This window comes from Choloepus didactylus, chromosome 21, assembly GCF_015220235.1.
Source record: "Choloepus didactylus isolate mChoDid1 chromosome 21, mChoDid1.pri, whole genome shotgun sequence".
Lineage (NCBI taxonomy): Eukaryota > Metazoa > Chordata > Mammalia > Pilosa > Megalonychidae > Choloepus > Choloepus didactylus.
In genome coordinates, this window is record NC_051327.1 from 753257 (window position 1) to 776146 (window position 22890).

At 38.2% G+C, this 22890-nt stretch overlaps 1 protein-coding gene across 6 annotated transcripts in view; it reads right to left on the bottom strand.

The window, feature by feature from the left end:
* TNRC6A (trinucleotide repeat containing adaptor 6A) overlaps nucleotides 1-22890 on the bottom strand; it is a 273917-nt gene that overhangs the window by 31402 nt on the left and 219625 nt on the right. For 3 of the 6 annotated variants that reach the window (XM_037815357.1, XM_037815355.1, XM_037815359.1), the window contains 5 exons: nucleotides 16416-16829; nucleotides 4663-7236; nucleotides 3190-3366; nucleotides 2124-2299; nucleotides 927-959 (listed from right to left, as the gene is read on the bottom strand). In XM_037815357.1, the coding sequence (XP_037671285.1) occupies nucleotides 927-959; nucleotides 2124-2299; nucleotides 3190-3366; nucleotides 4663-7236; nucleotides 16416-16829 (3374 nt within the window). Of the gene's footprint in view, nucleotides 1-926; nucleotides 960-2123; nucleotides 2300-3189; nucleotides 3367-4662; nucleotides 7237-15342; nucleotides 16369-16415; nucleotides 16830-22890 lie in introns of those variants that run through there. The other 3 variants (XM_037815361.1, XM_037815360.1, XM_037815356.1) reach the window with 3 other exon arrangements.

Consider the following 22890-nt stretch of genomic DNA (forward strand, 5'->3'; position numbering starts at 1 on the left):
AACGAAGAGTCTGTAATTAGCAGTCTGGTGGATACGGATACTGGAAGCCACAAGGTCTCATTTATGTGAAGATCACAGGACCATTCTCAGTCAATGGCATTAACTTTCCTAATCCCATTGTTACTGCCTGTTCCTTCCGACTGCAGAACAGAACACAGCCTCATAATTTCCACCCTAAATGCATGTCTCTAAAGCAAGCACCTAACCCTTTCTCAAGTTTCTGAAGTCATCTTTGATTCTTTTTCCTTTTTTACTCCCACCCCCATGTTTAACTAGTTGCCAAGTTCTTCTGTCCCTTCTATTCTGAAATGTCTCTCAAGTGAGTCCCTTCCACTGTACACCCGTTGCTGCTTCCCAATTCAGGTCCTCATTCTAACTTGAATTAATGCAGAAGCTTCATAACTGAGATTCCTAACTATAGTCCCTCTTCTGCTCTAACATTGTCTTTCATACTACTATTAGTTAGCTTTCTTTAAAATTTTAAAAATAAGACAAAAAAAACCTGTAGTCTTCTGCTACTCCATTTCATTGGCCACATAATTTACATAGAATAGTTTAAATTCCTTGACATGGTAACGAAGGCACTTTACAATTTGTCCTTAATCTACCTAGAGAGCTGGATTTCTTGTTATCTCGCTCTAGAAATTCTACATTTTAGTTATGTTGGGCTATTGACTATTTCTTTTACACATCCCACCCCCAGACATCTTCCAAATTCAAGCTGACACTCTTACAAAGCTCTCCTAAATGCTCCATGCTAGACTATGAGCTCATTGTAGGTACAGCTCATATCTTAAAGTGTTTTTGAATCCCCAGCACCAAGCACAGTACCTGGCACACAGCAGAGGCTAAATAAATGTTTGCAGTTGCTTTCTAAAGATTTTTACTAGTAGAAACAAAGGAGAAAGAGTAAAAAGGCTACACACCCTTTCCCTTCTCCTTTTTTTGCCACTCAGACCCTGTAAGGAAAGACAAAGTCACAAAACAGCATGGTCCAGTGGGAAGAACACAGGGTTTGGAGTTGGAAGACCTAAACTTAAGTCCTTGCTCTGTCACTTACTAGCTATATAAAACTTTGGGCAAGTCACCAACTTTTTTAGACTCAAATTCCTCATTGGTAAACTATCTCAGAATGTTATGAAGATCAAATGATTTGTGTAAAATATGTAAAAAGCACCTTATAAGCTGTAAGGTGAGGCAAGAGGCAAATTCAGCCAAATGAAAATTTAAAAGATGAAAATGGCAGGTCCTAGACTTAGAATCCCAGGATTAAAAGGGAGGGACCTTGGTAGTCATCTAGTCCAGCAACCCACTAGATATATGATTTCTGAGGTTCTTCCAAATGTAATAGGATGGAGAGGGATATATTAGAAACACCTGGGGGGGTTGGGCAAACATTTTGAAGAAAAAAAGTTCCCAGGAGAATCTGACACCAGCCACCAAGACTTCTGAAGTACCAATGCTGTAAATCAGTGGTTCCCAAACCTGGCTGTGCATCAGAAGCATTTGGGGAGCTTGTTTTAGAGGCTGGGTCTCATTTCCAAAACCTCAGTAGGCCTAGAGCACAAGAAGCTGTACAACAAATGCCACATGATTCTGATGTACAGCCAGGTTTTGGAATAAGATTTGTCCATACATAAAAGCAAAATCAAGGTCAGTGCATCCTAGGGATTTCTGTCACAGAACCTTTGGGATGGGAAAGGGACAAAGATGGGGATGAACAAGGAGGATGGTGACTGAGTAAAGGGGAAGTCAGAGACTCCAGTTGAGGAGGTGGAATGGGAGATGAATTGGCAGTGGGATGGAAAAAGTCAACATGGAGATTTGCCCTTCTCTTCATCCTCACCACTGCAGGCACCACCCTGGGGTGAGGAGTTGTCCCAGGCAGCACTGGTGGAGGGGGAGGAGGAGAGAAATCCCAAGCTGTAGCAGTGGGGAGAAAGGAAGTTCCTGTGGTCTTGTGTTTTTTTCTAGGTGACTGCCCATATAAGAGGCTATACCTAAGTTGGGGACTGCCTAGACTGTACTGGTTGCCATAAATGGGCAGGTAGAACATTAATTTTCTGTGGGTAAACTACCTTTGGAATTTAAAGTTTCAAGGGCTTTACCCTTGAAATGTTTACCTTTGATGACATTTTCTTTGTATATGGTGGCCAATTTAAAGATGAGTTAAGCTCTTGAGATGAATTACTATTCCACATTCCAATCTCTACATCCTCTTCCTCTTCCCAGCCAGCTGGGCGATTTCCAGGCAATGGCATATCATCACCACACCAGCCATCTTGCATAGATTTTGGCCCTGTTTTTTGGATTTATGATACAAAAAGAAACATACTTATATAAAACAATTCTTTCTAGAAGACAAGTATATTTTAAAGGGGGTGGTGTAAAATCCCACTTTTATTTCCTTTCCCAAATCTGCATGTATAGTTTTTTACTGAGTAACAAATTCCATTAAACAAGAATTCATTTTTACTTAAAAATCCAACAAAATCTCTTCCATGCTTTTACAAATCAGAGGGTTTCTAAACCGGACAATGCTGATATTATTGTTCCTACCAACATAACACATTGCATAATGACAAAGGCGGCATATTTAAAAGGAAAGAAGGAAATTTAAAAGAATTAATTTTGATATATATTTTCAAGAAAAGTGGCCAAAGAGTATTGGCGATCATAAGCAGAAAGCACCTCATCCCCACACCTAACCTACAGGAGCCTAAAATGTGTATTCTATACATAGCCTATGGGTTAGTGACAGTGTTGACCTGAACATCAGTGTCCTTTCTGAACTAAGTCTAATTTTTGGTACAAATTTCAGGAAATCATCAGACACCTGAGCCAGGCAGTGTGGTATGTGTCCCCATGGCTATGCTATTCAGCATCTCATGTTGGATAATACGAAACTTACTCGACATTTTCTGCATAATTTATCAAAATGTAATTTAGACTTGGTGAAATATACATAAATCATTGAGACTTCTAGGAAAAATGACAAAATACAGGAAAATTCAGGAAAACAAAGAGCAAACAGTGCTACAAATTTAAAAAGCCAAATACTGAATATCATCTAATGTGTCATATTATAAGGATACGCTAGCAATGATATAAACAATATCCAATTTAATTATAGCAAATGAGTGATCACCACCACTTCATAATTGCTACTAGGGATTATCAATAACTTACCAGATTTGCTTAAAGCTTGTGGACCAACAGAGCTGGAACCCCACGTGGATGTGTTGGATGCCGCAGCAATGGGTTCACCCCAGCTGGGACCACTGTCTATGGGTTTACCCCATGCTGAAGTACCATTATCCACAGTTGTGGCTGGAGTAGAAGGCTCCCCCCAGGGCTCACCCCAGCCTTTAGAAAGTGTGGGAAAAGAAGTCATCAGCGAATGGTAGGGAGGTACAGTGGAATAAGGGCAATAAAGAATACTTAGAGAACAAAGGATGAAGAACATGTTTATGTACTGAATAATAATGTGATAGGCAAAAATGATGGCATCTGTTTTATGTAAAGCCGACAAATGATTTCCCATTATAATTTAACTATATGATGTGAATTTTTTTCACCTCTTCTTTCACAAATCCTCCCTGAGCTTAGAGCAGAATCTTTTGAATAACTGTAATTATGGTACATCAGCCTCCTTTGAGGATTAACTTAATTCCTGGAAATGTTCAAGTCATTCTGAGTCAAACCTAGTGAATTAAAGCAAGTGATCAAGCTGGATAATTGTGCATGCATATATGTATGTATAAAATTTCAACCAAAATTTCCAGTACTGGAAAAATAATTAATTACAAGACTAATAACGGGTAACCATGCTTTTATACATGCTGGAAAATGCTTCTTAAAATTCTAAAGTATCTTAAAAAACAAAAAGAACCGAAACAAATAGGCTTCCCCTCAGATACATACCTGTTCCTTCTAAGAATTAAAGTTAAATTAACAAAATAAACTAAATTTGGATTTATATATGTACTAAAAGATTAGTTCATGAAAACATTCCTGTCTCTATGTCCAATGAAATCACTGTTCAGTAAAGCCTCCATAAACAAAGGCAATGCATTCCGATGGCACTCTTAATGGAAATATTGTCAAGGTAATTTGCAGAAACAAGAATTAGTCCCTGCTATGAGAAAGGGAGAATATACTAGAAAGAGGTCAACAAATGTTTTAAGCATACAGTGTAACTAAAAGACCTGGATTTCACGCCTACTTAAATAAATCCCTTTAAGGACAAATATAGTACAGTATTTAGAGTATATACTTAGAAACTTGTTTTATTTCTGAGTATATTTTAGTCAACAAAACCAAGAGTAAGGGCCGGACTCAGAAGATCTGAGAAAAACGTACAGCATTCCCACCTGACACCACTTTTCCAAACCTGTTTTCCCACAGCATTCCTAATAGACAATGAAATATGTAGGATTCACAACCAGTATCACCAAAGGTGGAGCTCTGTTAACTGACTGTGAACACCGTCCTGACAGTTTTCTTCAAGGTTCTTCTGAATTACAGTAAAAAGGGCCTGTATGTATACTCAAATACTTCAGTAAACAGATCTTATAAAAATAGTAAATTGAAGCAAGGCTTGCTTTCAGAATATTTTTAAGTATTTTGTAATACCATTAGACGCCAAAAATTAAAACTTACCAGAGCCACTGTTTGCCTCTTTGTTTGAGATGGCACTTGCAGATGGTATCAGCTGATGTACCTGTGCTTGCTGGTCTGAACGGCTGCTGCCATTTGGGACATTTTTGTTCCACATGTTCACATTTTTGTAATTGTATTTGCTTGGATCTCCCCAAGCTGAAGTTCCATCATCAATCTCCATTTTGCGGCGTATGGATTCTGGGGATGGTTCCTCCCAGCCTGTGGGTTCTTCTTCTTTTGTGGGGGCTGGTATAGGTCCCCCAAGCCAGCCTGTACCAGATTTGCCTGTAGCTGGTGGGATTCCCCATGATCCAACATCTTGTTGCTTGTTCCAGTCTGAAGAACTAACTGGTTTTGACGAATCTCCCCAACCTAAAGACTGATTAGACTTTGGAGGGTCTCCCCATCCCTGGGAAGGATTAGGTTTAGAAGATTCATCCCATCCTGATGAATTATTTGGATTTATGTTATTTCCCCAAGTAAAAGAACTAGTTTTACCAAGTTCATTCCAACCAGAAACGGACCTGTCACTGTCACTACCTCCTGAGCTGGACTTTTTATTAGCCTCACCCCAATGGTTGCTCCTCGAAGTTTCTCCCCAGTTATCACTGGCAGAAATGGACCACCCTTGGTTTGACTTTTGTCCATCACTCCATCCCTGTTTGTTCTTTTGCGAATCATTCCATGCAGACTTCTCTTCTTTGCAGTTCCCCCACTGATTGCTCTTGACAATTCCTGTAGCAGCAGAATCCTCTTCCCATCCCCCCTGGCAGTTTGAGCCTTTGGAATCACCCCACCTCAGAGTAGGTTTGGGATCTCCCCACCCTGATACAGATGAGGTACCATTACTATTAGGGCTAGTCTTATCTACACATGCCCCTGAGTTAAAAGTCTGTGTTGCAGAGCTTCCCCAGGCCTCTGTCCCATTGTCAGTTTTTCTTTCCCCTCTAGGTGATGTTTCAGTATCCCAGGCAGTATTCTGCTTAATAGGAGTCTGTCCCCAACCAGAGTTGGATAGGACACGTGGATCTAAGTCAGTTCTGTTTACAATGCTTTGGAGTAAAGTGTGCTGATCATTTTTTCTTCTATCTCTACTCTGACTTTCCCCCGTTACCTTTTCCTCAAGACGTCCAGTGCTTTCTGTACTACCTTCGCTCTCTACTGTACCTCCTGTTTTGGCCCACACACTGTTCTGCTCATTTGTCTGAGATGTAGCAGAACCCTGATCCTCTTCCTCAGTAGATTTCCATCCATTTGTAAACTTCTTACCATTGCCATTTGCACCGTCATTGGAATGCTGATTGCTAGGCAGTTTGTTCCACTCCACGCTGGGTATGTTAGTGCCAGTGTTTTGTACAGGGGTTCCCCATCCTCTTCGACTTCCTCCAGAATTTGCACCATTTCCACTTCCCCATGATGTACTCTGGGAATTTGCTGTCCCAGACTCCCACATACCTCCTCCTTTATTTGTGTTAACTTGAAAGTTAGTGCCCACAGGCCCATTTATGCCAGGCTGCATTAGAGTTGCATTCACAGTGTCACCATTAGCTTGGCCATTAGGGCCTGAACATTTGTCTCCAGAGTAATTAGAACCATAGGCACCCCATGTAGTACCATAAGAGCCTCCATTTTTTGATTCTCCATTGCTAAGGTGAGAAATGGAAGTGCCATTCATAACTGATGGAGCCTGTATCTGAGGATGATTCATTGTGCTCACACGCCAGGCCCCTGTATTACTAGGCAGTTCATTATTCTGTACTGAACTGGAGTTTGGTAAACTAGAGGTCATAAAGTTAGTAGTGTTATTTGGTCCAGTCATTTCAGTGGTAATGTTTTGAGGTTGACCACTGAATGAAACCTTCTGTGTACCACTTACTTCAGATTCACAAGTTTCCTGAAGACTTCCCCAGGTACCATGGGTAGAAGAACCACCCACCTTAGAGTTAATACTCTGATTGTTGGGCATCTGGCCTATGGTACTGCACTGAATATTGATGCCAGAACTACCACTCCCTATAGGCCCTTTTAGGGCAAGTCCACTGTTCTCTAATACCGGCCAGGCACCATGGCTGCTAGGTGAATTCAAAGTGCTTGGATTTAACCCTCCATTTGATGAAGAACTTACAGTGCCCCAAGCACTCATTCTACTGTTGCTACTTTCTGATTTGCTTTCAGGAGCATCCACAGAGACCTGACATGTGCTTATTATGGCCCCATGGGAAAAACCCCATGGCCCAGTACTACTCCCATGGCCCACATTATTGCTGTTGCTACCAACTACAAACTTGTTTTGGGATCCAAGTCCAGTGCTATTCCTAAGGCCATCTTTTTCACCACCTGTGCTCCCTGAAGCCATGATACTGATATTTCTCTCTGTTTCAGAACTGGAAGCAGAATCAGCATCTGTACATTCTGAAGCCAACTCTGGATCACTGCCAGCAACTGAGGGCCATGCTTCTTTTTCAGAGTCGTTTACAATAGCATTCTTACAGTTTGTGCTAGAGTCACTTGTAGAAGACACAGGTTCCCGCTGGGAATTTTCATAATGGGATCCTGAAATATTGTGGTTTATATCTAGAATAAAGGAAAAATACAATTTATAAAGTGTCAGTCATTTGTTCACAATGATGAATATTATAAATATATTTTAACATTTATAGATGATACTTGGCAGTACAGTTACAAGGGCACTTGGTTATCTCCTAGCCACCAACTTTCCATACATATCCAGTAATTCTACACAGGTAAGGAATGTGGCTGCTTTGTTCATAGATGTTATCCTAAGATCCTAGAACAGTGCTTAGAAGTCTAGAACATAATAGCTCCTCAATAAATATTTGTTGAAATCAAGAACTGTTAAGTGATCAGCAAGTAAAAGAATTCTGGAGTCAGAACAGTCCGGGTGTTAGTGATGTATTAGCATAATGGAGGAACCCAGGCTCAGAGGCTTGCCATGGGAAAGCAGCAGCTGGGATGTTACAGAATGGGTAAGGATAAGTGAATAGGCCAAACTTGATAAAATATATTAGGAAGAGATCTATTCATTATGTTTTCCTTCTTCCCTTCTTCCCTTTCCTAGAATAGCTTTCTCACGCAACTGTTTTGGGTATTACAGCAAGATTTTAAGACTTCCAAAGCCTTTTTCATCATATATTTCATTATTGTCCATAATAAAATTAAAATATTGCATATAAGTAAAAACATTTTTACTTCCTCATAAAATTTCTTAATTTGCCTTTAAGCCATGTTTATTAAAAGACACAACAGAAAATAACGGCTGATATGCTTAAGATCCCAGAATTATTATGATAAAACTTCAACAGCTGAAACTGAAGACCATTAATGACCAGGCAATATAATTCTATAATCTTTTATTCTAGTTATTTTGCCGCAGGTAAGGCAGTTCCAGTGCATCTATTAATTCCCCAGATTCTTCTCATGAAAGAAAGGTTATCAAAAAGTCAAGTCAGTCTCACTAAGTAAAAACAAATCAACACACCAGCACCGCACCATGAGTAACATACAAACGTTCAGCATTTACTACTATGTAATACATTCTTTATATGCACTCTTCTCATTGAATCCTTACAACCCAAAATCACAGGTATTACCTTCACCTTGCAGATAAGGAAACTGAGACTCAACTTGTGGAAAATCAAATGAGAACGGCAGAATTCATCAGAAGGTAATAGATCAAGGTGCCTAAGTACATGGCTGGGACCCTGGAGACACTTAGGTTCAAGTTTGGACTCTAGTGGCTGTACAACCAAACCTGCAAGACTAGTACTTCTTTATCTAGTCATTTCATTAACCATTTCTCACATATAAAACATTTAGCTCAGTGCCTGCTGCAAATAAGTGCCCCAGTTTGGTACAGTGATTGGGGCACAGACTCTGGAACCAGACTCCTCGTGACTTAGGCAAGATCTTAACCTCTGCTTTCTCACCTGTAAAGTTAGAATAATTACAGTACCTATCTCATACTGCTGTTGTGAGGATTAAATGGTTATTAAATAAAAATCCTTTGATACATATCTGACCCAGATTAGTACTAAATGAGGGACATTATTATCACTGATTAATGAATGTTACCGATTACCATCATTTCAGTCCTGTCTCCAAAGCACATGTTTTTCATTCCACCACATCTCCCACTTAAAAAACAAAATGGGAAATTATATTACAGCCTATTTATTTAAAATCTACACTTAGATATCAAGCAGAAAGTTAACTCCTGGATTATACCCTCGGAGAAGTCTCTCCCATAGCAACAATAAAAACACAATCCTGCTTATTTACTAGTTTTCCTCATCTCAGGCTGCTTCCTAAAGCATAGGGTTTATTCTTGATTCCTCCCTGTACATAGCATATCCAAAGCATCAACAAGCCCCAAATCCATCCACATTTCTCTAAATTGCCAACAATTAAGTGTGATACCATCAACCTCTCCTGTACTACAGCAAATGTATATTTCTGCTGCTGTTATTTGTGTGTTTGTGTGTTGTTTGCTGTGTTGCCAATTCCATGAGACAAGGATAAGAAAATAAAAGTGGAAACCTAAAACAAAACTAATCCAAGTTGAAAATGAAGGAGTTGATCTGGCATTTTAACAGTGCATCAGAAGCATTCCCATAATGACAGGAAAATAACAAGAACACTTGCAGTCAACATTACTACTTAACACTGTGCTGGAGGTAAAAACCAATAAAATGTGACCCAAAAATGAGAGGGATAGATACAGAAAAGAAACAAAAAAAGACCAAGATATACAAAGCAATAGTTTTCCTATACACAAGGAATAATCAATGATAAATATGATGAAAAAAAAAAAAAAAGACTCTAATCATAACCACCACAAAAACTACAAACTAACTTAGAAAAAAACTAACAAAACTAAAGTTAGATGATTAAATTTCAGGATATAAAGGATAATTTAATTAAGTATAGAAACTTGCTCCTCAATAAGAATATGTAATAATGCTCTAAGTTTAATTCAATTCTAAAGAAACTGCTAACAAGAGTTTGTAACCTGATAAAAATTATTTTAAAATTCATGTAAAACAAATGTGAAAGAAAAACAAAACAAAATCTCAATAAGAAGAGCTGTGAGTGGGGGAATCTGCATTATTACACCATAAACAGCACTGTACTGCCAGAATATATAAGCACTTCAACTGAACAGAAAAAGTAACCAGAAACAGATTCAGGTCTAAGTGTTTAGTATATGTCAAAAGTTAACGTTTTAAATCAGCAGGGCAAAAAGATTATTTGATAGTATAAAAAGATTTTTTTAAGTGAGACAATACTTCAAAAATAATTCCCCCCCATATGATTAAAGCATTGAAAGATGACACCACCAAGTTACTAGTGAACGTGAATTTTTATACATAAAAACAAAGGAAGAAACCATTAAACAAATAGCCAAAGATTTGACTTATGAAAACTTGAAACTTTTTAAGTGTCAGAATACACCAAAGCAAAATAAGAAAGCAAACAACATAAAATATATTTTGCAAACCATTTCCATCAGTTAGTGAAATATTCTCTCCGATTCTGGTAATGACATGGATTAGAGATGGTGGTAGCCTAACTTTGTCCTTTTCTGTATCTTCCTGTGTATTTTAAGAAAAAAGAGGAAAGGTGGCATCAGTAATTATTAGCTTAAATTCCATTTTTAACTTGGAACCTACTTGATACTTTCAACAAAGCCTATATTAAAAGACTATTTTAAAAACTGGGTTATTAAGAGTAGGTCACATGGGCCTTTTGTTATGAATAAGGTTGTAGTTTAGAGGGAATAATTAAAAGACAAGGAAAAAAAGACACTATTCTAACTGAAGGATAAAAAAAATAACAGGACTCCTCAGGAATCATATCTAAAAATCAGTTATGTTTCAGAGTCAGAGAATATTTCCAAATTAGAAAGAAGTCAGTAGCTAAAACCTGTCATTCTAAATAACTTGAAAGATAAACACACAGGAACATCACTAAGTAGAAGACGATTGTCAAGCTTTTTCAGGCAATAGTAAGAAAATATAAAATTGTAAAACCCTGTGGTAGTAGGAAGGAAAGGGGGCAGTTGAGTTTTATTAATGTGAATACGAAATTCACATTTTTATACACTGCACTGCTGAAAGCAAAATAACATTTGAAAGGTTGCATATTACTGAAAAACATTTGAAATACAGATCAGCAGCAGCTCCTACTTTCATACAAAATTACCAAAGGAGAACTGAGGACCTCTAGTACCATACCCAAAAAGAATAAAATAGTACATCTCAAAGCATCTACTTAGAAGGATCAAAGAGGATACATGGGGCAGAGCAAAGATTGACGATAATTCGAATGATGTATAAAGAAACAGGACAATTTTTCCAGGAAGAATTTGGATCCATGGAAATTAACATGTTTTTCTTATTAAATGTAACAAACAAAATAGTTTACTTAACATGTGCTTTCTGCCTTAAAGGTTTTCAATCTCACCAGAGGGAAAAGAGCTTCTGAGTAAATAGTACTTAGGTTTTAGAGTGTTTTCATAAAGTATGAGTAGGACCACTGGGAATACGAAAGAAAACCTTAGATGCAGAATTTTATATAACACTTAAGTGAGCAAGCTCAAATGTCTCAATTTTTCTTTATACTAGTTCACGGGGCCAGGAAACACTTTTGTAAAGTTCCAGAGAGTAGATATTTCAGGCTTTGTGGAACAGGTGCTCTCTGTTACAACTACTGAACTCTACTGCTATAGTGCAAAATCTGCTACAGATGTTATGTAAATGAATGTGAATGCTGTGTTCCAGTAAAACTTTATAAAAATAGGTCACAAGGTAACCTCTGTTCTAGATTAAAGACAAAAGCAATATCAAATGCAATGTATGGACCAAATGCAATGTATGGATCATGACTGGCTTCTGGTTTAGGATTTAGGGTGAAGTTGGTAGAGAGAGAGCTAGACATTCATAAGACTACTGCTCTAGGCCAGATCTCAGATAGCGAGGGCTTCAGTGGCGACAGCAGTGGCAGCAGTGCAGGGGAGAGGAAAACAGAAATATTTTGGAGTTAAAATCAGGACAGCATGATAAACCAGTGGCCTCTGAGACATGAAAGAGTCAAGCATGATTTCAGTTTCTAGATGGGTAATTGTGGGTGCCAACCTGTTGAGCAAGGGAATCCAGGAGGAACTGGAACGGGGGCAGGTAATGAGCTCAGTTGGGACATGAAGAGTCTGAAGGGACCAACATCAGGTGAAGATATTGAAAAGACACGAACCTAAAAGTGAGGAAAAATATGAAACAAAGCCAAAGTGGGGAATAAAACCTAGCAGGGCAAGTTGGAAAAGGACAAAGAGTACTGAAGACCTGGAGAACAAAAAATTTCAAGACTGGACAAAGAAAAACTATTCTAAAACACAAAAAAGGAAAAGAAAGGAATGAGGATAACAAGGGACATACCATGACACAGAGGACAAGGAATGAAAGAACTTCAAGAAGGAGGAAGTGACAAATGTAAATAACTACTAAGACAAAAACTAAAAAGTCTGGATATGACAGTCAGAAGATCAGTGACCTCTGAAGAAGCTATTTCAGTCAAGTGAGCAGGAAGTAGGTTATAGAGGACTGAATGAAGTAATGTATGAGAGACAGCAAAGTATAGAACCACTCCTTTACAAACTCAGAAATGGGAGGAGAGGAATTCTGTAATGTTGTAACACACGGTAAAGGTTTAAGTATGCCCAAGGGGAAGGTGCAAGTTGAGAGCAAGGAATGGAATTCATAGGACAGCAAGGATGTATCGCATTGAAAAGAGAGTAATGAGCACAGGTGGATAAGCAGTAATCTTTAAACATCTCCAGAAACGTGAATAATTTTTTTTTTTTTTGCAATAGCCCCCATTCTTGCTCAATCACTATTACACCTCAAATATCCTTGAGCGTCTTTAAAAATAAAAAAGCATGGAATATTTCAAACCTAAGAAAAGCTACAAAGAGTAATATAAAAAATACCCACATACCCCCACCTTAAAAAACATTTTACTAATATAGTAAACTACTGGGTACCCCCTCTTTGGTAAAAGTGGTAACCACCCATGCAAATGTTTATATTTTGCTATGTCTGAATTCATCCCTAAGCAATGTACAACATTGCTTTGCACATTTTGTATATTATTAAAAGGTATCCTGTTGTAAACAAACACAAACAAAAAGACATTCTAGGGACAACCATTAGAAATGCAAACATGAACTATATATTAGATATTGTTGAATTGTTAATATTCTTTTGCTTAAGAGTGATAATGGAATAGTAATCGTTTAGAAGACTATACTTATTCTTAGGAAATTACCTGTGGAAGCATTAAAGGTGAAGTGTCAATGATGCCTGCAACTTACCTTAAATGAACATGTGCACATTTACATATGAGGGAGGGAGGGAGGAAGAGAGGGGTTGGGGGGAGACGGAGGTGAAGTAAAAAGGTGGGAAAACGTTACCTGCTGGATCTTGCTGGAGGGTATATGGATGTTTGCTATTTTATTCTTTAACTTTTTTCTTTTTAACTTTTATGTATCAATTTAATTTTCTGTTCAGTTGCAAAATAAAAAATGGGGACGGAAAACTTTAGCCCAAGAAAACAAAATTGCTGCCAGTCCTGTAGAGCAAATTAATCACCCCAAAACTCTCATTTGATGGCCTGTGGGTCCCCCAAATTCAAGGACTATTTGAGCTGCAGCAGGGCCTGATCCCTTAGTTTAGGGTTCTAAATAGTCAACTGCACAAGTGAGGTTCTCAAAGTGACAACTAAAGCCATTAACACGCATTTGAGACAGGCGAAAATTGGCAGCCCAGGGCTCACCCAGCAGAGTTGTTTGGTTTGACCAGCACAGAGTTCTAAAAAATATTCTTTAATGAGCTTGTAAAAGTATTGGGGCAGGGTAAAAAAATCAATACATTTACTATGGTTCCCATCACTCCTATTCATCTTTTACTTCACTTATCTGCTAGTCCCTGAAGGCATTTCATTTGTGACACCTGAATTTATAAGACCCCTAATCTCATCTTGGTTACTAGCACTACCCTTATTCTCTGATTACACTGAATAAATGAGAAATGCACCGAGGAGAATAAGGGAGGCATATCCAGCACTTCTCATTTTTACCACAAAAACTCTAAATTTCTGTAGTCACATTCCTTAGTTTAAACGTCAAACCTACTACTTCCACTAGCTATCTCTGTTCAGGAAACAAAAAAGCCTAACACAAATATAAACAGACGAAAACAAAAGTAGTTAAGTTCATTTGCTTACAATTCTGAACTACATGTATTTAACATCATACAATTTTCATGATTCTAGGCTGTTACTCACGCTATTTATACTGCCCAGTACACGGCTCATCCTCAACAACTAGGCTTGTCCTCAATTATCTAATCTGCAAAATGAAGGTGATATACCATCTGCGAAATGAGGATTAAATGAGTTAACAAGGCAAGTGGGTAATAGTAAGCACCCTGTAAGGGATGCCTACTATATCATTATCACTATCATTATCATTAATAACTCTTCAAAAGCTGGGACAGATCTTATACCACCAAGAAGCCTTACCTGATTTGCTGACTCCTAATGTTCTATTTTGTTGCTAAAGTTTCTATTACTATTCCTAATAGCACCTACAAAAATATTTTAATGTAAATATGGGACATATGCTGGCAAGTAGGATTCACAAATGTTTAAAAAAAAAAGCACAAAGCTGTTTCTTCTTTATAATGCTTTCATCATCATCTGCATTCTATAGCTATTGGGGATTTAATTCCAGACCTCAATCAGAATGCTGCACCCTCCTGACTTCCATCTTAATCTCCACATGAAGACAGTCCACCCTTGAAAAGTCCTTTGCAAAATAGGCAAGATATACTTCCTTCTCAGCCGTTTCTGAAGACTTCTTCCTCTGCCCACATTGTATGCCCCTTCTCATCTAAATGTATGTATACTTGTAACACTTGTGGTTTTGTTGACACATGCCCACTTTTGAGAAACAAGAGTCTTACATCCCTGTTGTTCCATTCAAATGTAGCTTTGTTCTTTCATTTCCCAAACTGAAAAAAGCATATTCAACAAATCATCTTCTAAATATACTATCCTACCTTCCAGTTTATCCTGTTAATTATACCACCACTGCTTAGCTGACAGTAGGTATTCAAGTCTACCAAACTACAGTTTTTATTATGCTACTGGCTTATACCTCTGCTTCCTACCAGTCTCCTCCCAATAAACTTAAACCAAATTACTAATTGCCTACTATCTAATATCTATCAGATTATATATAAGATGTCTAAACCAAATTTTTCTTCCTCAAAAGTACAGGTCCATTTGTAAAACTTAAGGAGAAGAGAACTTAGTTTATTCATTGCCTAAATATTAGGTCCTAAACTAATTGTCTTAACATGTCATATAATTTAACCCTCAAAGCAACCTTTCAGGGTGAGTACTACTGTCCCTTTTTTACGATTAGGAAACAGGGTCAGATAAGTTAAGTAATTTGGCTAAGCTCACACAGGTAAGAAGTGGCTAATAAGTTGGAAATTAAGTATTAATTCAGGACGATAACAAGTTTATATCCTTTTAAATAATAATGTGCTGCCCTAATTACCTATGCTAGAAAACTCACATTTGTGGCCTCTTCCTCCTTACCTATCACATCCAGTATGTCGCCAAAGCACAACATGATGGTTATGAGCATAGCTTTGGAGTCAGACAGATCTTGATGTGATTCCAGGTTCTGCTACTTATTAGCTGTGAAATACCATAATATATTATAATGTACATAATAGTTCTTGGTATATATGAGAGCAAAGAGATAGAAAGTGAATAACTCTACCTGAATAGACAGTGAGGGAAGGCTGCTAGAATGAGACTCAGACACACAGAACAATTAAGTAACCTGCCCAAGATCACACTGCTGGTGTGGGAGGTGGGATTTAAAAACCAGGTTCATTTGGCTCCCGAGACTTCATTCTTTACCACTACGCTATACTGACTCAGTAAGTGTTTTACATGTACTGGAACCTTGATTCACCTCAACACTTGCACCCAATTCTCTATATGGTGTGCGGGAAAAGCTTAAATATAGTTGGATAAATGGATGGAAGACCAACCAATCATCAGAACCTATTACAACATTTTAAAGTAAACTGATTTGAGGAAATTCTAATCACATACTAAGTTATTTTCTGCCTCACAATCATAATGGAGCTGAGAAAAATCATTCTGAAGCAAACAAGAGAATGAACTTGCTGTTTTGAATATAACTGCATGAGTGGCAGTCTTTTTACAGCACATGAGCAACTCTGGGCAAGTTATTTGATGTCTTGGTGCCTCAGATTCCTCTACTGAAAACAGAGAAAAGGACAACTTACATCCCACAGGGTTGTGGAGGATTAAATATAATAATATATGCAACTGCTTAGCACATAACTTGAAACAAAGTGCTCAATTTTAGCTCCATAGTCTTATAGTCAATTTTAGCTTTAAACTGTTTACTAAAATGAGCAGAACCTGGAGGGGAGTGATAAAAAGAATCATTTTGAAAGTAGGATGGGCATATAAATTATAGGAAACATTTTAAGATTCTCCATTCATAACTCCCTGTACAGAATTCTTAGTTGCAGCCAATAAAAATATATTACCAAAAAGCCATGACTTTATAAACTTGCTAGACTGCTAATGGTTATAGTTTGAGTCTTGGAAGAAATGCCTTCTCTCACCTGACTGGTTTTTGCTGTTCTGCACCTCTCCGTTATTTTGTGGCTGTTGATTTGTTAAAGCACTGCTTTCTGACTGGCTGTTTAACACTTTAATAGCAGATCCCAGGTTTGCTGCTATCACAGGAAAATGCTGACCCCTCTTTAGAAGCTGTTTATGTTCCTGGTGGCGAAATCGTGGTGGTACTTCACGAGGATACCGAGGCAAGGCCTGCTGCGGTTGTTGCTGCAGTTGTTGCTGCTGCGGCTGCTGAGGCTGCTGCTGCTGCTGCGGCTGCGGCTGCTGCTGCTGCTGCTGCTGCTGATTGTTGGCTGTAGCTCGCTTGGCATTATTATTAGTGCTGGTTGCTGTGGAAGTGCCGTTATTAGAGTTGGCAGGCTGAGGCTGGCTTACACTGGGCTTTATCTGTTCTGGCACTAATCCCAACAAAAGAAAAGGGGTGAAAAAGATTAGCCAGTAAAGTGTACCTCCACAGTAAGCCATCTAAACTCAAAGGCACTTAGAAAAACAATCCTAAAGGAACAAAAGCATTAAGTGTGCAGGAATATCCTTGGCTTTCCTTGGCCAGGATGACATGTCAGGCCTGACCATCTCTTTTCCCATGCTACTCTTTGATCAGAGAACAAGTACTGATTACACAAGTATAAAACTCAACAAGAACTAAAAAAGACAAAGGTAGCAAATCAATTTTTGGTAGGCCTAAAAGAATCCTTAATTTCCCGATAACTGTTCTTAATCTGCCTCATTTTTAGTGTCTGGTCCCTATTTTTCATCTTTAGAAAACAAGCCAAGAAAAAAAGAAAAAAAATAATCCACCAATTTCCTTACAAAATGGAAAAGTTAATTTTCTTTGTCGTTAAAATGTCAAGCCTGAATCAAGTAAGGCAAACTCAGAATAAGGAAGCAAATACAAAGATAACAGAATGAAGTCTACAAGGAAACTAAGCAAAATCGGAGAAATAATTCGGATATCCTGTGTTAAGCAAATCTGGGCAACAGCCACTTGTACCCACTGTATGAACAATCAGAAACTACAAATAATTTTTGGACCCCTAGAAGAAATTAAATAAGTCAACAAACTGATTGGAGCAGATATTTTAAAATCTGGGAAATGCCTTAAACCAATGAAGATACACCCAATCTCTAAAACTAGAGAGGGAGCATAGTATTTGAGTTTTGGTGCCAAGAAGGACCTGCATTTCAGACCTAGCTCTGCCTTTACTAACTTTGTGGGTTTTGGCAAGTTGTATAAACCTAACTGAGCCTGTTGTCTCCATGTAAACCCAGGATAATACCTTGCAGAGCTATCCTAAGGTTAAATAGGTTAATGTTTATCAAGCACCAAATACAAAGCGTTCCATATAACTAATGACTATCACTCAATAAGAGAATTTCATGATGCTAACTTGGCACAAAACCATCTCATACTTCTGTAGCAGTTTAATGTTGCTCTGAGATTTTGAATAACATCACAGACACATTGTCAGGTAAATAAAAGTGAGACATCCCCATGTTATCTGTGAGGAAAATCCAAGAAAACTCTTTGTTCAAGGGTGAAGAGCTCCAGTCCTGGTATTTAACAGCCTTACCACTCACTCACTGGGTTGTTTCTGTATCTCTCTCCTCATATATAAGGCAGGGAAAAACCTTGGTCTAGTTGTCCAGAATACTGTAACCATTCAGTAGATAGATGTATTATTGTGGCCTAAATAAAAAAGTATTTACCAAATACCTACAATGGATATGATGCTGTAATAAAGTCTTGGTTTCCTGTGTGGTTTTCAATAGTTGACCCACTTCCTCCTATCTATCCCTCAGCTCTAGAGTCTCCTTCTGCTCACTTAAGAATCTAGCCATACCATTATCTTTCTTCTCTGGAGAACTAGTGGATTTAGTTTCTGTCACTCACATTAATACTTTTTAACATATGATCTTGTTCTATTTTTTTCAACATGACTAAAACAATACAAGCAAATTGTACTTCAGTAGAATTGCAGCAAAAAATTACAAACATTCTGCATATTGCTTGGAATCCTTTTCATTCTTTGTCAAGTTCACTGGCAAACCTCCTGTTAATAATCTGAGCCAAACTTCATGCATGAAAATTTTGTCTTGCCCCAAATTTAATGTTCCCAGAATGTAGCAATAAAGTATATTCCTTTGTATGCCTCAGGCAGTAATAAGTAAATCTTAGCTACTTAAAACACTATTTCATGAGGACAAAAAGGCATTAGAATATTCTAAAGTACCTCTGAAGCCAAAGGGAGATAAAGTACGTAACTATAGAAGTATAGACAACATAACTTAAACTCAGCTTTTTCATGCTTAGTATTGAACTTAGCATGGTATTTGGTAAGTGAAAGTGTTAACAATCCCACTGCTGTAATGCAGGCTGGTTTGCCACTTTATTCCTAAAGAAACTAAACATTCTTAAAAAGAAAAGATTGTGACAGTTTTACACCCAAATAAGACATTATTTATGTGGAAAGCAACAGGAAAATGTTCTTTAACATAGTCAAGAAATAAGAAGATAATCTTTATGCAAATGCTGTGGATAAACTACATAAAGAGAAGCGTGAGAACACCAACACTAAATCAAAAGTGACTAGGGGATCCAAGATGACGGCATAGAGAGGAGTGGAAGCTAAGTAGTCCCCCTGGAACAACTGAAAAAAAAAAACCAGAAACAACTAGTAAATAATCCAGAATATCTGCAGGGGGACAAACGTGACCATCCACTCACCATACACTAACCTGAATTGGGAAGACTGCCCCAGATCACAGCATAAAATCTGTAAGTAACAACTGCAGATCCAAATCGGGAGACCCCTCCCCCACAGTCCAAGCTACAAAGCCTCCTGGTGCCAGAGAGAAGCGTTTTCCCAGCAAGCAAATATACCTCAACTGAGCTCCAACTGGGATTTTAATTAGCGAGTGTGAACTGCTCACCACAGGTATGAATCCCCAACAAGTAGACAGAGGCTTTGGGTGACGACTGACCCTGGAGAGCTGGAGGGTCGCCTCTGACTAGCTCTGTTCCTTTTTCAACTCCGTGGAGAAAGCCTCCCCCATTTTCAGTTCCCAGTTCTGTGACCCAGACAGGGGTGTGGCACAGGCAGAGAGAGACCATTGAAATGCTAATGACCTCCCCCTAAGGCATCTATCTTCTCTAAGAGGAAAGGGGTGGGGTCCAGCTCTACTACCTGCCTTTCATTCATAACTTACATCAGGCAAGAATTATAGGCTAATCTTTGATTCAGGCAGAGAGCCTCCCTGCAAGGTCCAGTGGCCCAGGGCTTCCCTTGAGGGACAATGCACACTAGTGACATAGCACAGCCTTCCCTCAGCAGAGGTCCTGGAAGATCACAGCTGAGAAGAAAACCCAGGGACGCTACATCAATGGTGGTGGTTTGTGGGTCAGTGACAGAGAAAATCTGGGGCAAAACTGAAATGAAGGCTTAGACTCTTGCAACAGTCTTGAATCTCCAGGAACGCCTGGGAGGTTTGAATATTAAAGCTGCCCTGCCTGCCTAACCACCCAGACACACGCCCCACATTCAGGGCGGACAGCTCCAACAATAAACCCAAACTGAGTTCACCAACTGAACCCCACAAAAATCATTTCCCCACACACCACAGAAACAGAGTTGGGGAAAACTGACTTGAGGGGTATAGGTGACTTGCAGACACCATCTGCTGGTTAGTTGGAGAAAGTGTATGCCACCAATTGTATTTCTGAAAAATTAGATTGGTATTTTCTTTTTACAACTAGAAAGAACCCTATCAAGCAAAGCAAATGCCAAGAGGCCAAAAACAACAGAAAATCTTAATGCATATGATAAAACCAGACGATATGGAGAACCCGATCCCAAACACCCAAATCAAAATATCAGAAGAGACACAGTTCTTGGCAAAATCAAACAATCACAATTGAGGAATGGAAAGCATGGCACAGGATATAAAAGACATGAAGAAGACCATGGAACAGGATAAAAGGGACATGAAGACCCTAGAAGAGCATAAAGAAGACATTGCAAGATTAAATAAAGAAACAGAAGATCTTATGGAAATAAAAGAAATTGTTGGCCAAATTAAAAAGACTCTGGATACTCATAATACAAGATTAGAGGAAGTTGAACAATGAATCAGTGTCCTAGAGGTCCACGGAACAGAAAATGAAAGAACAAAAGAAAGAATGGAGAAGAAAATCAAAAAAATTGAAAAGGATCTCAGGGATATGACAGATAAAATAAAACATCCAAATTTAAGACTCATTGGTGATCCAGAAGGGGAAGAGAAGGGTAAAGGTCTAGAAAGAGTATTCAAAGAAATTGTTGCAGAAAACTTCCCAAACCTTCTACACAATATAAATACACAAAACATAAATGCCCAGCAAACTCCAAATAGAATAAATCCAAATAAACCCACTCCAAGACATATTCTGATCAGACTGTCAAATACTGAAGAGAAGGAGCAAGTTCTGAAAGCAGCAAGAGAAAAGCAATTCACCACATACAAAGGAAACAACATAAGACTAAATTGGGACTCAGCGGCCACCATGGAGGCGAGAAGGCAGTGGCATGACATATTTAAAATTCTGAGAGAGAAAAATTTTCAACCAAGAATACTTTATCCAGCAAAACTCTCCTTCAAATTTGGGGAAGAGCTTAAATTTTTCACAGACAGACAAGTGCTGAGAGAGTTTGCCAATAAAAGACCTGCCCTACTTCAGATACTAAAGAGAGCCCTACCAACAGAGAAACAAAGAAAGGAGAAAGAGATAGAATTTTAACAGACATATAGAACCTTACATCCCAAATCACCAGGACACTCATTTTTCTCTAGTGATCATGGATCTTTCTCCAGAATGGACCAGATGCTGGGACATAAAACAAGCCTCAATAAATTAAAAACAACAACAACAAAAAAAAACTGAACATATTCAAAGCACAATCTCTGACCACAATGGAATACAAATATAAGTCAATACTTTTTGAATTGTAACTCCACTATTTACTTCCTACATGATATAAAATACACAAACTCTAATGACAAATCAGTGGTTTTGAACTCAATGCAAAATATGTAATTTTTGACAAGAACTATACAAAGGTGGGGGAATAGAGGAGTATAGGTACATAGTTTATGTGTCCTATTGAAATTAAGTTGGTATCAAAGAAAAACAAGATGATTATGGATTTAAGAGGTTAATTTTAAGCCCCACAGTAAACACAAAGAAATTATCAGAGAATATGACTATAGAGATGAAAAGTAGAGTATGGGTTAAGAGAAATGGGAGAAGGGGCAATGGGGAGTTAAGAAATGAGTGTAGGGTTGCTGTTTGAGGTGAAGGGAAATTTCTAGTAATGGATGGTGGGAAGGTGATAGCATTACAACATTCTAAATGTGATTAATCCCACTAATGGAATGCTAGGGAGGGGGTGGAATGGAAGATTTAGGCTGTATATATGTTTCTACAATTGAGGGGAAAAAAAAAAAAAGACAGTCTAAATAGATGACAATTGAATGCCAAGGATGACCCTGGATGGGATCTGAGGATGGAGGACAGGAGGCTCAACGGGACACAGTTGAGACATAAGGAGAAGGAAATATAGAATGTAAGCTTTGTATCATTGTTGATTCTCTTGTACTTCTTAGTTGCACTTAATGGGATTGCATAAAAGAATGTTCTTGTTCATGGGAACTGTATATGTGAATTTAGTGTTTGTTCAAGGATGTGTGCAGCTAGCTCTCATATGTTCAGAAGACAGAGCAATAGATGGTGGATGATAGATAGGGAGAGAGGAAGAGAGGGAGGGAGGGAGGGAGGGAGAGAGGGAGGGAGGGAGGGAGGGAAAGAAATAGCGGTGTGACAACATGTTCAAGTTAGTGGATCGGGGTATGGGGGGGGTCAGGGAATGCTGGAGTTCTGTGTATGGGGTTTGTATTGTTTTTGCAACTGTTCCTATAACTTGGAATTTATTTCAAAACAAAAAGTTAAAAAAAAAAAAAAAGTGACTAGGAGTTCAGAAGCAATATCTACATCTGTTACCTAATAACACCACCCCTACACCGAACTCAAAGAATTGTTGTACTTCTCAGAAAGAACCACATGGAAAACAAAGTTAAGTATTCATTTCTGGAGCCAGAGAACTTCACTAAAACCAGCAAAAACATTAGACAATGTAAATTATTACAAATTTAGTTTATAAATAGTTTATACTTTTAAAAATACAGTTTATTTTTTTACAATTGTTTACAAAACTAAACAATCTGAATTAAAATCTCAGATATAAATATGGGATGTGGCAGTAAGGAGTAAAGGAGAAATTAATGGTGGGGTTGTGGATAACAGATGTAGATACTGAATAATTCTGGCTATTGTTTATGTATAGTTAAAATTTAAGGTAATTACTTCAGTAAACTGCCAAACCATTAGAAGGGGAAAAACTGAAAATAAGAAAACCTGATCTGCTC